The sequence below is a fragment of the Corythoichthys intestinalis genome, chromosome 19 (genome assembly GCF_030265065.1).
Source record: "Corythoichthys intestinalis isolate RoL2023-P3 chromosome 19, ASM3026506v1, whole genome shotgun sequence".
Lineage (NCBI taxonomy): Eukaryota > Metazoa > Chordata > Actinopteri > Syngnathiformes > Syngnathidae > Corythoichthys > Corythoichthys intestinalis.
In genome coordinates, this window is record NC_080413.1 from 34,906,191 (window position 1) to 34,923,329 (window position 17,139).

General features: G+C 37.5%; 1 protein-coding gene across 4 annotated transcripts in view; it reads left to right on the forward strand.

The window, feature by feature from the left end:
• The window catches only part of cd2ap (CD2-associated protein), a 114,395-nt gene that overhangs the window by 62,957 nt on the left and 34,299 nt on the right, over window positions 1-17,139 (forward strand). For 2 of the 4 annotated variants that reach the window (XM_057822500.1, XM_057822498.1), the window contains exons 6-10: window positions 5,147-5,322; window positions 12,183-12,270; window positions 12,351-12,439; window positions 13,881-13,979; window positions 16,834-16,887. In XM_057822500.1, the coding sequence (XP_057678483.1) occupies window positions 5,147-5,322; window positions 12,183-12,270; window positions 12,351-12,439; window positions 13,881-13,979; window positions 16,834-16,887 (506 nt within the window). Of the gene's footprint in view, window positions 1-5,145; window positions 5,323-12,182; window positions 12,271-12,350; window positions 12,440-13,880; window positions 13,980-16,833; window positions 16,888-17,139 lie in introns of all 4 variants that reach the window. The other 2 variants (XM_057822501.1, XM_057822499.1) reach the window with 2 other exon arrangements.

Here is a 17,139-nt window from a genome sequence, read left to right on the forward strand (position 1 = left end):
ATCTCAATACTTGGTTATGTACCCTTTGTTGGCAATAACGGAGGCCAAATGCTTCATGTAACCCTTCACAAGCTTTTCACACACTGTTGCTGGTATTTTGGCCCATTCCTCCATGCAGATCTCCTCTAGAGCAGTGATGTTTTGGGGCTGTCGTTGGGCAACACAGACTTCCAACTCCCCACACAGATTTTCTATGGGGTTGAGATCTGGAGACTGGCTAGGACCTTGAAATGCTTCTTACGAAGCCACTCCTTTGTTGCCCTGGCTGTGTGTTTCGGATCATTGTCATGCTGAAAGACCCAGCCACGTCTCATCTTCAATGCCCTTGCTGATGGAAGGAGATTTTCACTCAAAATCTCTCGATACATGGCCCCATTCATTCTTTTCCTTTACACAGATCAGTCGTCCTGGTCCCTTTGCAGAAAAACAGCCCCAAAGTTGTTTTTCCACCCCCATGCTTCACAGTGGGTATGTTGTTCTTTGGATGGAATTCAGTATTCTTTCTCCTCCAAACACGAGAACCTGTGTTTCTACCAAAAAGTTCTATTTTGGTTGCATCTGACCATAACACATTCTCCCAGTCCTCTTCTGGATCATCCAAATGCTCTATAGCGAACCGCAGACGGGCCTGGACATGTACTGGCTTCAGCAGGGGGAGACGTCTGGCAGTGCAAGATTTGAGTCCCTGGCGGCGCATTGTGTTATTGATAGTAGCCGTTGTTACTGTGGTCCCAGCTCTCTGTAGGTCATTCACTAGGTCCCCCCGTGTGGTTCTGGGATTTTTGCTCGCCGTTCTTGTTATCATTTTGACGCCACGGAGTGAGATCTTGCATGGAGCCCCAGATAGAGGGAAATTTTCCGTGGTCTTTTATGTCTTCCATTTTCTAATAATTGCTCCCACAGTTGATTTCTTTACACCAAGCGTTTCACCTATTGCAGATCCAGTCTTGCCAGCCTGGTGCAGGGCTACAAGTTTGTCTCTGGTGTCCCTCGACAGCTCTTTGGTCTTGGCCGTAGTGGAGTTTGGAGTGTGACTAAGTTGTGGACAGGTGTCTTTTATACCGATTATGATTAAAACAGGTGCCATTAATACAGGTAACGAGTGGAGCCTCGTTAGACCTCGTTAGAATAAGTTAGACCTCTTTGACAGCCAGAAATCTTGCTTGTTTGTAAGTGACCAAATACTTATATTCCACTGTAATTTGGAAATAAATTCTTTAAAAATCAAACAATGTGATTTTCAGTTTTTTTTCCCACATTCTATCTCTCATGTTTGAGGTTTACCCATGTTTACCCAATTGTCATGTTACCCATGACAATTACAGGCCTCTCTAATCTTTTCAAGTAGAACATGCACAATTGGTGGTTGACGAAATATTTATTAGCCCCTCTGTAAATGCTTCAATCACTGAATTATTTGAAGATATGGACGTAAAACTGTCTTTGTTAAAAAAACAGAAAATTGGGCATTTACGCATCTGTTTTATGTATATATGTCGGAGCATGACGCCAATGCCGTAGCGATTCCCATTCTCCTATTGATTTTTTTTCACGTTTCAAAAGGCATGCATGGTACGAAAAATATATTTACCTTGAATCCTCGAACAAACCACTCCTGAGACAATCCTTCCTGTTTGTATGCGGTACAGCTTTCATAGTTCTTCAAAAATCCAAGCTTGAATCCAGCTTAGACATGAGCGTGTGCCGTCTTCGCCTGACTACTAAATGAAGCTCGGCCCCCCTGATAATGCGTGACGCAAAGAATGACGAAGTGTCACGTCACTAGTTAATGAAGTCTATGGTCTTATAATATTTAGAAAATAAGAAAGCCTGAAGCTTACCTGGAGCAGCCTGCCTTCAAGCTGCTGCAGGGTCCTTTTGGGGTCCTTAAGTCAATAAGTGGCACCCGCAGGTGCCCATACAGATGCCTGATTGATGGCCTTTGTTATCGGCCGATGTTGGAAAAAAGTCAATTTATCGGCCCAATATATCGGTCGGCTGATATATCGGTCAACCTGTATTTGATATATTTGACAGGTTTTCTCTACATCTTTGCTCCTTTACAAAACAGTCATTGTTTAAAGAATGCACTTCAGGCATCTGCAAAAATATTGTCTTGACTGAGGCATTCAGAGGTAATATTTTCCCCCAAAAATCAACGGAAAAAACTCCATGTTCTGGTTAAAGGTAATACTGAATAACAGCCATGTCTTTGTCCACGCCAAAGTAAACAATGTACTTGTGTTATGTTGGGCTTTTGGTGTTATAGAGGATGCAGAAGATAAACATTTCTGTAAAAGGATGGAAGAAAAGAAAAACAGGCATGGTATGACACTAAATAAAGCTATTACATTTTTGCTTTATATACTGTATATACTCCGGCGCAGTGGTTCTCAAACATATTACAGTAAAAACCACCTAAAAGAATACTTGGCTCTCAGAGTACCACCATTAGGACCAACATTAAAATACGTTAGCGTAGTCTGCCCAAAGGTTTATTTTTAATTATTTTGATTAGGGTCCCCCATCATTGTTCAAAACGGTATGCTTTTTGAGGTACTTTATTTTCATGCCTGATGTACTTTTCAAGTAGAACACACCACAGTGTTAAAACACTTGTTTAAGAGCACATATCATTCAGTTACAAGCTGATTGTTTCTAAGTGAATTACTTGTACCTACTGTATCTTTAGGATATAAAATGTCAATATTTACACAAAACAAATTAATGCTGTACTTGATTAATGTTCAGCAAAATCTGTTGCTAGAATAAGATACAGTGGTACCTCTACTTACGAAATTAATTAGTTCTGGAAGTAGTTTCGTAACTTTGAAATTCTGTAAGTACAGACATGTTTTCCATGCCTTAATCTGTTCCAAGCCCCCCCAAATTCATACATGAATCTTATAAAATGCATAGAAATGCATCAAAACATGTAAACAAATGCATGTTATAATTAGATCATTGCACAATAAACAAAAAATCAGAGTTGTGCAAAATGTAAAAACCCATAGACTTCATAATGTCTTGACAGGACATGAGTTACGGGGCCGATAAATAAATAGGGGGCCCGCATTGTTGGCGAGGGCGTCAAAGCTGACAGTGTGGAAGCACAGCCAAAGAGAAAATTCTTATGAATAAATGCTTAAATCCCTGAATTCTTTATAGATATGGACGTTAAACAGTCTCGATTTTTGGTTAAAAGAAAAAAAAAAGTGCAATAAGCATTTATTTTACGTAAATATGTCAAAGTACAATGCTAGTCTGTTAGCGAATGTAGCTCGTGGCTGCCTTATGTAAACAGAGCTTTTCTGGTGAAAATTCTTGTGTTGCTTAAATCCCCGAATTCTTTATAGATCTGAACGTAAAACACTTGATTCTTGGTTAAAAGCAAAAAAAAAAAAAAAAAAAAAAAAACCTGCAGTTAGCATTTATTTAAGGTAAGTATTGCGAACTATAATGCCAATGCTGTAAAGTTTTCTCCCATTGATTTTTTTTTTTCACGTTTCAAAATGCATGCATGATATGAAAATATTATGAGTACTTTGAATCCTCGAACAAATCACTCCTGTGACAATCCTTTCCGTTTGTACACGGTACAGCTTTCGTACTTTTTCAACAGAAATCCGGTGTTAGATAGCTGCGTGCGTGTGTTTGTGAATAGCTCCTCTTGATGTGGCCCAGGCCCCCTACTTGAAGGCAAGGGCAGTCCAAGACCAATCTGACCCGTCAATACCATTATGAAGTCTTTGTAAAAATCCAATCATCAAGAATATAAGTTAATACACTCATGTGAATGAAGATTACTCTGGGATACATATATACACATACAGTAGAGGTTCCTCTTAGCCAATCGGATGCCAGGAATGCTAGGCAATAGCCAATGGCCGAGCAGCTACAACCCCTAGCAAAAAGTATGGAATCACCAGCCTTGGACGAGCACTCACTCAGACATTTTATCATGTAGAACAAACTCTGATAAAAAGCTTGACAAAATAATGAATTAGTTCAAAAGTGCAACTCTTTAGCATTCAGGAAAATTAAAAGAAATGAATAAAAAACATTTTGGTGGTCAGTAAATGTTACTTTTATAGAGCAAGTGCAGGGAAATATATATATGGAATCAATCCATTCTGAGGGGAAAAAAATTGAATCAAGAAAAACAAACAAAGAAATAACAATCAAAACACATCTCTAGTATTTAGTAGCACCACCTCTGGCTTTTATGACAGTTTGCAGTCTCTGAGGCATGGACTTGATGAGTATTCTTCATCAATTTGGTGCTAACTCTGTTTGATTGAAGCTGCCAGATCATCCTTGCAGGTCGGAGCCTTGCTGTGGACCATTTTTTTCAATTTCCACCACAGGTTTTCAATAGGGTTGAGATCTGGGCTATTTGCAGGCCATGACATTGACTGGATGAGTCTTTCTCCAAGGAATGCTTTAACAGTTTTAGCTATGTGGCATGATGCATTGTCATCTTGGAAAATGACAAACATATTTTCAATTGAAGGGGTAAGAAAGCTGTCTAAAATTTCAATCTAAACTTGCTTATTTATTGAAGATTTAACCACAGCTTTCTCCCCAGTGCCATTGCCTGACATGCAGCCCCATATCATCAAGGACTGAGGGAATTTTGATGTTTTCTTCAGGCAGTCATCTTTGTAAATCTCACTGGAACAGCACCAAACAAAAGTTCCAGCATCATCACCTTGTCCAGTGCAGTGTTTGGTGCTGTTCCAGTGATATTTATAAAGATGACTGCCTGAGGAAAACATTAAAAATCCCTCAGTCCTTGATGATTTGGGGCTGCTCTCCATTTTCCTGCACTTGCTCTATAAAAGTAACATTTACTGACCACCCCTATGTTTTTTATTCATTTCTTTTAATGTTTCTTTTGTAACAAGAGCAAATATTTTCCCGTTGAGGCGTGTCTTAACCTGAAAATTCTGTATGTAGAGACATTCGTAAGTAGAGGCGCCACTGTATATAGTGTTTGTCTTTTTATCTGGAGTCTGTCATTACATAAACGTACAACATGCATTATTAGGAGTGGTGTGCTTGTAACAGGAGGGAGAGCAGGATGATGCTGTTGTATGCTTGTTGACTAAATTTCCTGTTTTTCGTTTTTGCAATTCCTCCACAGATGGGCATGGTGTAGAAAATACAACCCCATCATCGCCCACACCTACTTCTGGCAATGGAGCTATTGTCCAGCCCAAAAAAATCCCCCGCATCGGTTTTGGGGATATTTTCAAAGAAGGATCCATAAAATCAAAGGTTCGAATTCCCAACTTGGATACTGAAGAAAAAAAGGAAAATGTGAGCTTGATTACACTTTTAATTGTTGTTATTATTATTTTTCATGAGACAAAAAGGAACCACAAACAAATACAAACAAACAGTTACCTCAACATTTTTGTGACGTTGTGTAATGGTTTTGGACAGTGACACAAGACAACAGATAAAATCCATAAAGAGCTGCTTCAGATCAATGAGTACTGCTACTGCTACTACAAAAGTACTCCTTTGAACCTTTAGGATTCACAATCTTAGAGTTTTATGTAACATTATGACCAACTTATATGTTTAATCACCATTTGGTTGGCGATCACTTTATAGCCAGATGTGATCTTTTACCTTGTTGTGTTGAAATTGAGTTTTACTAGTGTATGATATTCAAGTCCTCTCTTTCTTATCCAGTTAAAAAAAAAAAAAATCTTGACAAATATGGTGATCTGCTCATTGGAAGAAAAACTGAGTGGATTGTGCCTTTAGGTTTTGATAGCTGGTGGACATTGGAACAGTTCTTTGCGGTATTAAAAAATGGAACAGTCTTTGTTATTGTCAAAGTCAGAAGACTGATATAATCTCCCTAAACATTATATTAAAAACATCAATATTCAGAAAATTTAGTAATATATTATATGTTGTTCTGAAACTTTGCCCTTTTTTCCTTTTCTCTCTCTGCATAGCTCATACTTATCGCTATTGCTCTTGTCACATCTTTCAATCATAAACGCAGCTTCTACAGTTTTGTGCTACTCACATACTGCTCCCCACCCTTACCCTACTAGCACATATCGTTTGGTTTTGAGCCTCTCTTTTGACAGTTATATGATACAGGCTTGCCCCCCAGAAACAGGCCCCAAATTTTATTTCCAAGGTGTTAACGATAGGCTCCAGCACCTCCGCGACCCTCGTGAGGAATAAGCGGCATGGAAAATGAATGAATGAATAATTAATGAAAAAGAACAGACTGCAGCAAAAACTTGTTGATTTTGTTCAGAACATGATATTAAAAATGATATTCATTGGCCTCCTTTTAAAAAAAAAAAAAAAAAATGTTTTTTAATTCTAGTGTTGTTTTTGAAAGCTGTTTAAATTTTCATCTTAGTCTGTCTTTTGGATGATAATACTTATTAGTCTTAGTCATATTTTAGTTATCTGAGTTTGTCTTTGTAGTTTTTGTCGACGAAAATTCAACTGATTTCGTCTGCTTTTATTCGACGTTAACTAAAAATGTTCTCATCTGTAAAATATAAGATTTTTACTCAAAAAATAAATAAATAAAGGTTTCCAACTATTTCGAATGACCCTTGACAGACAAGTATATATTGTGTCTACAAGGACAATGTCAACTTGGTGATAATACACACAACAAGAAAATATGGCGGACCAGGAGTGCAAAAATTAAATAAATAAATAAATACACAATTAAATAAATAATTCTGTAAAAGTGTCATTAAAATGCTTGTATTTCAATATTTAGTTCAACATTTATTTTTTCCAATATTTATTTCAATTTATATTATTTCAATTTTTTATTTTTTTCATCTTTTATTTTAATTTCAATTTTTATTTCCATTTTTATTTATTTATTTCAACATTATTTATTGAAAATTTTATTTATTTCATTATGTCATCATTAATTTATTTCACTTTTTATTTATTTCATTCTTCCAGTCTTGTTCCCCGTGTGGCCGCATGACATAATTTTATCTGTCATTGGCTCATCAAACATGGTGGGCGGGTGTGAACTAGGCGGGGTTTGAGTTGAGCAAGTCAAGCTACATGGCTGTAGAGTCAAGACAGTGCTCCTTTCTTCTCAACTGGGCAGCATGGCAGTGAATTCTGAGGTTCTGCATGAGCTCTCTCGCACGATAAACCGCTGTGTTTTGTAAGCCACACGCTCAGGGTCAGAATTTCCTGAGTCAACGTGTTCTGCTAAGTTTAACATGTCCGTTAGTAAATCCCGAGAAAGCTAATGCAGAACCTCAGCAATCGTTGCCATGTTGGGAAGGAGCATTATCATGACTCCAGAGCCATGTAGCTTGAGTCGCTCAACTCAAACCCCACCTAGTTCACACCCGCCCACAGAGTTTGATGAGCCAATGACATAAATTTATTTCAGGCGGCCACACTCGGAACAAGAGTGTAAATATAAAATGAATAAAACGTGAAATAAATAAATGTTGAAATAAATAATAAAATAAAAAAAATAAAAAATTGAAATAAATATAATATATATTGGAATAAAAAATGTTGAAATAAATAAAAATGGAAATAAAAATTGAAATAAATAAAAACTGAAATAAATAGTGAAATAGAAGCATTTTAACAACACTTGTAACTATTTATTTGTTAGAGGTGCACGATAATTATCGGTCTGATAATTATCGATCCGATAATAGGAATTATGACGTCATCCCAATAAATCTGCCAACAATATGTTATCGGGCCTATTAATTACCGTAATTTCCCGAATTTAACGCGCACTTTTTTTCCCCTGAATCAACTTGTGAAATCATGGTGCGCATTATAAACAGGTACTTGGATGGAGACAGAAATATATATATATATAATATATATATATATTATATATATATATATATATATATAAAATGATTTTTTTTTTTTTTTTTTTTTTTTTTTTTTTTTTTTTGACACGGCCACATTGTGTTGAAGAAACGTATGTGGCGACCCGTTGCCGACCATTACGGTACGTGACGTCACCATTTTGTTTCGGTAATACTTCACTCTAATCGGCCGAATGAGTTCGTCTGTGTTAAACTCTGCTTTTTTCACTCTTCATAGAGCACAGAATTTAGTTTCTTGAACTCATTTGAGTCAACGTTTAATGCAGCTCCGCAACTCGGACCATAACAAACGTAAGCACACAGACTTCCTGTGTCCGTCAACTATATCTGTCCCTCGGGAAACTCAAACCCAAATAACAATAGTTCCTATTGTTACTGTCGTGTTGACAGTGATGAGCTCTCACGCATTTCCGACTTACGTTCTCACTTTCATTTTACCGTATCAATCCATGGAAGAAACATTTATTCATCATGATGAAACAAGTTATAAAGAACCCTTTAAAAGAAAAGTCACATCTGTTTTGTTTTCTCCTAGATTCTGGTAAGTTGGAGAAGTTGTCAAATAATATTATTACCGTAAATATTGTCAGTTTAATGTAATGTTTTGAACTACCAATGTGCTATGCTTGTGCTATGTTTCACCAGTCAGTAAAATGACATTTCTGTATTGTACTCTTCTATTTATTGGGGCTGAAATTAGGGTGCGCATTATAAACGGGTACAATAATTTTCCCTAGATTTTACAAGTAAATTTGGGGTGCGCATTATACACGGGTGCGCTTTCTTTTCGGGAAATTACGGTATGTTTTTGGCACAGTGTTGGATTGGGATGTGTGCGTTTGTTTCCACTCCTGTTTTGCAAAGTTTTGTTACTGTTCTAGAGGCCGTATTTTTCCATCACTGAGTTATAAACCTTACTATAGCAATTAGCAAATATTCGCATTTTACAGTGTTATGTTTATAAGTATCTTGAGAGGCCTTTTGGTTATTGATAGGCTTGCTGTTCTATAATTGTCAGGTTAAGAAAGTTGTTTCATGGACCAAGACAAAAGTCTCCTCTCCTGTTGCACCAAATGTTTTATCTGCTGAGTAAGCACAATACCTGTTGGGTTTATGTTTGTTTTAGATCAGTGCTCATTGTTCAGGGGAACACATCGTCAATCATACTGACTGATTTATTGTGATTGACTCAAATAATATTAATTTGAAAAATATAATATTGGCACTTTATTTGGTATCAAAACTGTTCTTGTCTTTGTTTTGTTCATTTTAATAATATTCATGTCATCATGAAAATTCTGGTTCGGTCAAAGGCAAATCTATGCTGAATCAAGAACTAGTATTTATGATAGGCCTGTCGCGATAACAAATTTTAGTGTGCGATAATTATTCTCATAAATTATTGCGATATGCAATATTATTGCGCCCCCCCCCCCCCCCCCAATTTTTTAAACCAATTTACAATAACACAGTGCGAATACAGTATATATTAATAGATGAAGTACACCCATTTAAACGCGATATTTACTCTTAAATTCAAATATACTTTTTAAGAAATCACAACTAAAAACAATAGACCATACCTCTTAAGTAAAAAACAACAGTATTGATACCACACAGAAACACAGAATAAATAAAATGTGTTTAGGAAAAAAAAAATGCACTTAACTTCAGCATTTAGAAAAATGAAAACTTTTCCCGTCATAGCTTCTGCAATGGTGTTCCATAGGGATGCAATGATACAGTTAAGTCATGGTTCGGTACGAATTTTGATACGAGGGACACGATTTTCGATCCGATTCAATACATTTAATGCTCTGTAAAAAATATAACAATTGTATTTTTTTTTTTTTGTGTTTTTTTTTTTTTTTTTTGCTAACGAGCAAAAATTAAATTGCCATCATATAAACATGCATTTTAGTGCATAATATTTATGTGCTTACTTCTTACTGATATGAAAAAAAATTGTATAAAAGTGCTGAGAACAATCTTTACTGTTTGTAAAGTGAGGCAGGGCACACCGTTGATTGCTACAGCTCTCTTAGTAGCTAGGTTTACTACATGAGCAAGACATCCTATTTATGGTCCGAATCCATTTGTGTCACGTACTGAATTAACAATATTTGCAACATTATCTATAGTCACTGGTATGGATTGATTTGGCCTTCTTAACCTCATGTGACAAATGACAGTTTAGAATTCATTGATGTAGTTAGTATATGGACTACATGTCCCATCATCACTCTGGGCTCACGTAGCCAATGGCATGGGATGTAGCACAACTAGTTTGCCATTTCATGATATCTAGTTTGCCATTTCATGGTATCTAGTGTGTGCGCGCAACCGCGCATTAAAAAAGTTAGCAAGCGCCGCTGAAGTCACGTCTGCTCATTTCTACACAACACCAGCATATGAGGGCTTTCATATACAGGACGAGTTTGAAGCACAGCGCTCTTACCGGTAATTTCATTCAGCTGTTCGTTGTCAAAGTGAGGTTATTCGTAGCAGCCAAGTCGGTAACAATGTTTTGGCGGACTTCGTTGTAAATATCCAGCGTTGTGCCGAAAAATAGCCGCCCCGTGTGAAATGTCACTCCTGACGGGAGCGCCCACACGTCAACAACACCGGCGCGCCATAGATGGTCCACAGTCACTCCGGAGCACTGACGCGGCCGGTATACGTTGAACAATAGGATATAATGGGAACAATTGGCTCCGGCGCTAGTTTTTGGCGGACCTGGAACGAAGATGCATTTTGCGCAGTTGGTAACTAACTTTTAACAGCACGTCTGCCGCACGCGCACACACACTTGCACGCGAGGCAATAAATCGCAGCGGAAAAGTTACCGCCTTCATTTTTATATATCGCGCGATAAATGGAATTATTGCATATTGCGACAGGCTTAATTTATGACATACAGATGTTCAAAAACTCAGGTGAATATACATTAAAAAATTATTTATAAATTATCGGTCATCATACCGGTATCTGCCTTGAGGAGCAGGAAGTTATCGATATCGGTTTCAAAAAATGGATATAGTGCACCCCTATTATTTGTGTATTTATATATTTAATTTTTGCACTCCTGGTCCTCCATAGGAAAACAGTACATTATTTTCAATTGATTATACCTACCTGAACGGCACGAACTGTATGTAAGTAGTCTTTAAGAGTTTAAGAGGACACTCGCAGCTAGCATTAGCCTAACGCTAACAGGAATGCTCTGCTAATGCTGCGAGTTACAGTTAGTGTGTGATGATCACTCAGCGCAGACCTATAAAGACTCTAGCAACATTGCATATTCTGTCTGGCCAAGATAAGGAAACAAATCTTACCGTGTTTGCGTGGGTTTAAGGCTTGCGACTGGAGAGCACACTACGCTGGTGAGTGGGCGGGCGCAGCACGTCACAAGTGACACAACCGGACACTGCAACAATGCAGGCTAACGGCACATGAAATGTCACACAAAGTGAAAGTGATGGAAACTATTGCGCATTTTCACCTCGTTCTCGTCTTGTCAGATGAAAACTGGCATTGGGCTCGTCATTTTTTAGTCTCCCAAAACACATTTTTAGCTAGTTATCATCTCGTCATAGTCATGGAAAAAGTGTTTTTTGATGAAATATTTTCGTTATCGTCATTTTTTTACCCCGGGAATAATAAGAGGCAGTTAAAGAGCTAGATAAATAAGATTGTTAAATCGGTTGTCAACGCAATCAGTTTTTGAATTCGTCAATCCATTGATTTGCTATACCAATCATCCCATCCATCACCTGATTTAATAGGTACATTTGGGACTGATCAAGACTTGACTGACACCTAGTGATTTCTTTTCTCAACATTATATTAAAAGAAACAAAAATGCAAAGATTCTCCAATTTATATTTTTCATTTCTAATGGCTATTTACTACCGTATCTTCAAACTCCTTTGCCATTATTCATCGTTTGTTGGTTAGTCATCATTTTGACATCTGTTACTGTAGCTGGTCCTGTGATAGACTTTAAAACGTTGCTCCCTTCACCAGTTGCTGAATTTATTGCAATTTATCGTATGGGTGTTAAAGTCCCCCAAATCCCCCCAAAATTAAGACCATACAGAAAACAGATGTATTTCTGCACAAACCAAACAACAAATGTGTGCTTCTTTTCCTCGAACAACTAATATTGTCTATTTTATATTTCACACAACAATCACAACACCATTTATTTTATATTACATTAAATTTCCCTTATAAAGTCCCTTGTCCATTCATCTCCTGTAAATCAGTTCCATCTGTCATGTTTTGTTTGCTTCATTTTAGCCAATCCCTGCATTACCATCAGCTGCAAAGCCTGCCTTTTCCAATATGACAGAAATGCAGAAAGGCGATGGAGATAGCAACTCCAAAGGTAAAATACATTCCGACCTTTTGTGTATGTACTATTTATACAGTTCCCCTTTCGAATAACCACAACCTTTTCTATTAAAGAATTATGTAAGGTCACATTTGCTTTTGTGGCTACAAATGACGATGAACTGACTTTGCATGAGGACGACATAATCACCATTATAAGCAAGGTAAGATTTAGCTAACGGTCTTATTGTAAAAGTATACAAATGACCTATGCATGTTGTTTGTCGTCATACAGTGGTATGAAAAGGTATCTGAACCTTTTGGAATTGATCACATTTCTGCATGAAATGACCATCAAAATTGATCTGCTCTTGGTCAGAATCACATACGTAGATGTAAAAACAATGTCTTCTTTAACTACCCTTCCAAACATTTATACTGTAGGTTGTGGTATTTTAATGAGGATAGCATGCAAACAATGACAGAAGTACAGGTAAAGGTAAGTAACAGGTGCTGTTAAATACACAAATTACGGAAGCATCACATGATTTTTCAAAGGGTGCCAATACCTTTGTCCGGCCCATTTTCGGAGTTTTTGTGTAAAATGAGATTGATTTAATTTTTTTTTCCATTCTCTTTTGTGTTTTTTTCATTGCAAGCCAAATAATTGAAGAGATTACTACCAAAGCATTTGTAATTGCAGTCATTTTCTGGGATACATTGAGCATCATCTGGCAGCATCGCAAGGGTGCCAATACTTTTGACCAAGAGTGTATGCTAGCTATGACTTTAGTTCTAACTGTTGGGCTTTGATGCCTCTTTGTATGTTTGCAGGACATTTTTTTTTTTTTTAATTATTATTATTATTATTATTTTATTATTTTATTTTTTTTTTACAAAAATCTTTCTTTTGTCCTTAGGAACTAGCATGTTAATTAAATTGGACAAGCACCAAATTTGGCACAGAAACTTAGGACATACTGAGGAACAGTTTATTGGAAATTCAGTCAAAAATACAGACTTAAATGTGTATTATTTCCCTTTTAAAAATCATTCCGTAACATGTCATGAAGTAGTTCCATTCACATTTCTCTTTTAGTTGACTTGATTAATGCTTTGAGTTGTGCACATGCTTTAGAGTACTATGTACTTGCATTTCCACACAAGGACCTTAATGTGGCACACTGTCAGAAAACCCAAAGATCTGAGTTCAACTCCACTGCCCTTGACATATGACTTTTATTTCTCGGGTTTTGTGTGCTTAATAGGCAGTGGGTCGCTTCAAAGTCATTGCTAAGAATTTGTGTGTGAAAGTGCTGCCACCATGTGGAGCATTTTCACATGGCTCATTGCAGCAACAGTATTTTTTTTTCTTTCTTTTATACCTGCTCTGAATAGATTTGTACAATTTGAAAATTCTTTTTCACAATCACAAACTTTTCACTGGCATGAATTTGATCTAGGAAAAGGTCATACAGCATCTTCAAACAGGTGACGCCAGTGTCAAAGAATTTCAGTCCAAAAAGTTGTTTACCAAAAATGAATACTAGATGAAAGCGGTGGACCCAGAAAGTATTATGTGAATTTTCATTGCTTACAGATTTGTCATTGAGAGGAATGTCAATGTTGTGACATTTCCATCCACTCTCTGGTTGTCTCTAATAGGACACGGGAGAGCCTGGATGGTGGCGAGGGGAGGTTGGGGGCAAAGAAGGTGTCTTTCCTGACAACTTTGTAGAAATGATTTCTGATACAGAAAAAGAGGTAAGGTCAGATCTTAGTGCATTGTCGATGTTTTTTTCTTTTTAGAAAGACATTTTCAACAGTTCTGATTCAGTTCTGGACACAATATTTACTTGGTCACATGTGACCAAAAAAAGCTGTCTGTGAAAGCCTTGCTTGTTCAACACTGCTGAAAGCAATCCAACATGTGATTTACTTTTTTAAAACAAGATCCATGCATGCATGCATGCATCCATGTACAGGGCTCCAGACTGCCCCCAAATGGTTGCATTTTGCGATTAAAATTGGAGCCAGTGCGAGTATTTTTTTTTTTTTTTTTCATCTACTCACACATGCGCGACCAGTAAGATTGCGTTTTTTTGTTGTTGTTTTTTTGTTTGTTTGTTTGTTTGTTTTTGCTGACAAAGTCCTTCACAGTTAAATAGACTAGTTTGCAGTAATGTAATGAGCTGGTTTGCCAAGGGAAATACAACAGAAGAAAAAAGACTTCCGGGCCACTTCCAGGAGAGAGCGATACTCACTGAACGGCCTCTCCGAGAGGCTCCGCCTGCCTCGGCCACATTTACGAACATGTCCTCCTGGTCATCCCCAGTTTGGGTTCGCGCTTCGAGGAAATATACGCGGCGCCACACCATCTTTCTATTTGATATTTTCCAAGTGTTGAGTGCGATAGTAACATCCTACGTAACGATGTTAGACTTCGTTTTCTCAAGATTTATTTGAATCGCAACTCTGTGACTGCTTGTAATGGCAGCGCATAACTACGCTCTTCCTACCGTGTGATGCATGATGAAAGTTTATTTTTGTATTGATCCTTTAGCCTATCAAATAATTAGATTCATATTGGTGAGAAATGTAGCCCTGATCCCCGTTCACCTAATCTGTTTGGTTTTATTCATGTCCCGTCCCCAGCAAAAAGTGTACATGCAGGTTATGCTGTTATATTGTCTCTACCAATATTGAGAACAAACCTGCGCCCTTGTAATAGACCCATTTCAAGGAGTAGGAGGAAATTCTAATTGCCGTGTAAAGTGTTTTACTAGTTTCGGTGAGAAGGTGAATAGTTTTTTTTGTTGCTGTTCGTGAACTACATTTCCACACAAACGCACATTGAGGTACCAATTATCTCAGCAAGGAGAAGTATGAGAATCATTTTTCGAGTGTCCTAGAGCTAGCTAAACTTGGTTTAAAAAAATCGCTTTTATCAAGGTTTTGTCAGCCGTGACTGCGTGTATCCGTCTGCCGAAACAGCCTGATAGCACAGATATATGTACGCCTGCCCCTCTGCTATTGAGTGCTAGACATTAGTGCGGCGGCGCTCTGCCTGCCTCTCAGCGCAATTTCATTCAAACTTGCCGTTCCATCCAAGACGGCCGTCCACCGCTCACTTTAGCCGAAAAGTCGATCCAAAATACTGTAATGCCCCGGATGGGGGGAAGAAGTTTAGGAGTCTGTATTGGCTTACCCAATTTATTGTGCCAACAATAATAAAGAAAAAGAATAACAAAATAACAGTGGGCTTCCGCGACATACGACCGCTATCTCGCCCGTTCTCCTTCTCGCTTCCTTCTACGTTACAGCTCCCCGTCCGATCGTCTCTTAATGGGGGCTCGCATAGTTACGGACATTGCAATACACAGTGAATAGGTTGCTGCTGAACTTTTCACACTAGGCTGCCGCTAGTTTAAAAAAACGGCCTTTAAAAAAATAAATAAAAACGGCCTTTAAAAAAAAAAAAAATCTCTTTTGCACGGCGTGGCGGCTTTTATTTTGGTGTGGCGGTGCGCCACAATAATTAATTTGTAGGGGAAACCCTGGTTTATTGTAAAGAGGGGTGCAAGAGCAGAAACAGCTTTTCAGCGTTGTCTGTGTTTTCCGCCAAATATATTTATTCTTTGTCATGAATAGGACACTCTGCATCCATGTTACAGCAGGGTCTCCCTAAGAAAAAAATCCCATTTTCACCTAATTTGTAAGCAGTATACTGGTTGATGACAAAACTGATGGAGAATAAAATACAGATTCATAAGTTTGTAGTTTTATGCATTTATTATGAAAGTGTTTATCGGTTAAACAGTGAAAATTAGAGGAAAACTTAGCATGTCGATTTACAGTGTGCACCCCTGAATCATCTGATTGCGCCCCTAAAATTTTAAGTTAGGAGCCACTGTGCCCCTAGTAAAAAATGTTTGTCTGGAGCCCTGACTACCGGTAATTGTGTTTCAAGTAAATTGACGCTAAACGAACTAAACTTAGCAATAGCACCTCAATTTAGAAAGGTGCTTAAAAAATATGTATTGCATGGCTGTAGGAAAACATTGCAGACACTACAATATGCCAGCAATCCTATCCCATTAGTGATAAAGAAGCAGTTGCTAGTGTTAGTCTGAACATTTTTATTTACTCATGTAAAAAAATAAGTAACATTGGCGTCTCTATCAAACTTAGTGTGAAATTGGATTTTATTATCCAAAACCGGTTTGATGTCAAGTGTTCAAAGAACCCACTGCACATCATTCAATCAATGTTTGTTAAAAGCTCCATAGTCAAGACTGCGTGTGAAGGAAAAGTTGAAAAACAACACACATATATATAACAATTTTTCTCGTTCAATATTCCTACAGATAACAGGCAGGACCATTAAAACTGCATGTTAAATGCAACACGGTTGAAAATTTAGGTCCTCATAATTTTTGTGCTGGTCACCCAAAAAATAAAGTGCAACCTGTTAAAAAAAAACTTACCACCAACTATTTAAATTGATCACAAGTCGTAAAGGTCTTCTGTTAATCAATATGTATTGAAAATTTTTATTATTGCCTTTATTGTCAGAATTGTGTATTATACAACATTGATTTCACATAAATTTTTGCAGGTTTTCATTTCGAGAGGGTCACGTAAAACATCACAGAAACAAGACCCCGAGGAGGTAAGATTTCAGAAAAATATTAATAAACACATTGCTGAGCGAGTAACAGTATCTAAATACATTGTTAGAACAAATACCTAAAAGCATTTCCATACGGACCTTTCACACTAGGGCGCAAGTCTAGGCCAGCATGACCAAATATGGAATTGCTGACATAACAGTACAGGTAGTCCCCGAGTTACTAATGAGTTCCGTTCCTACGCTGGCAATGTAACCCGAATTTCCGCGTAAGTCTTAATTAATCCTTTAGGT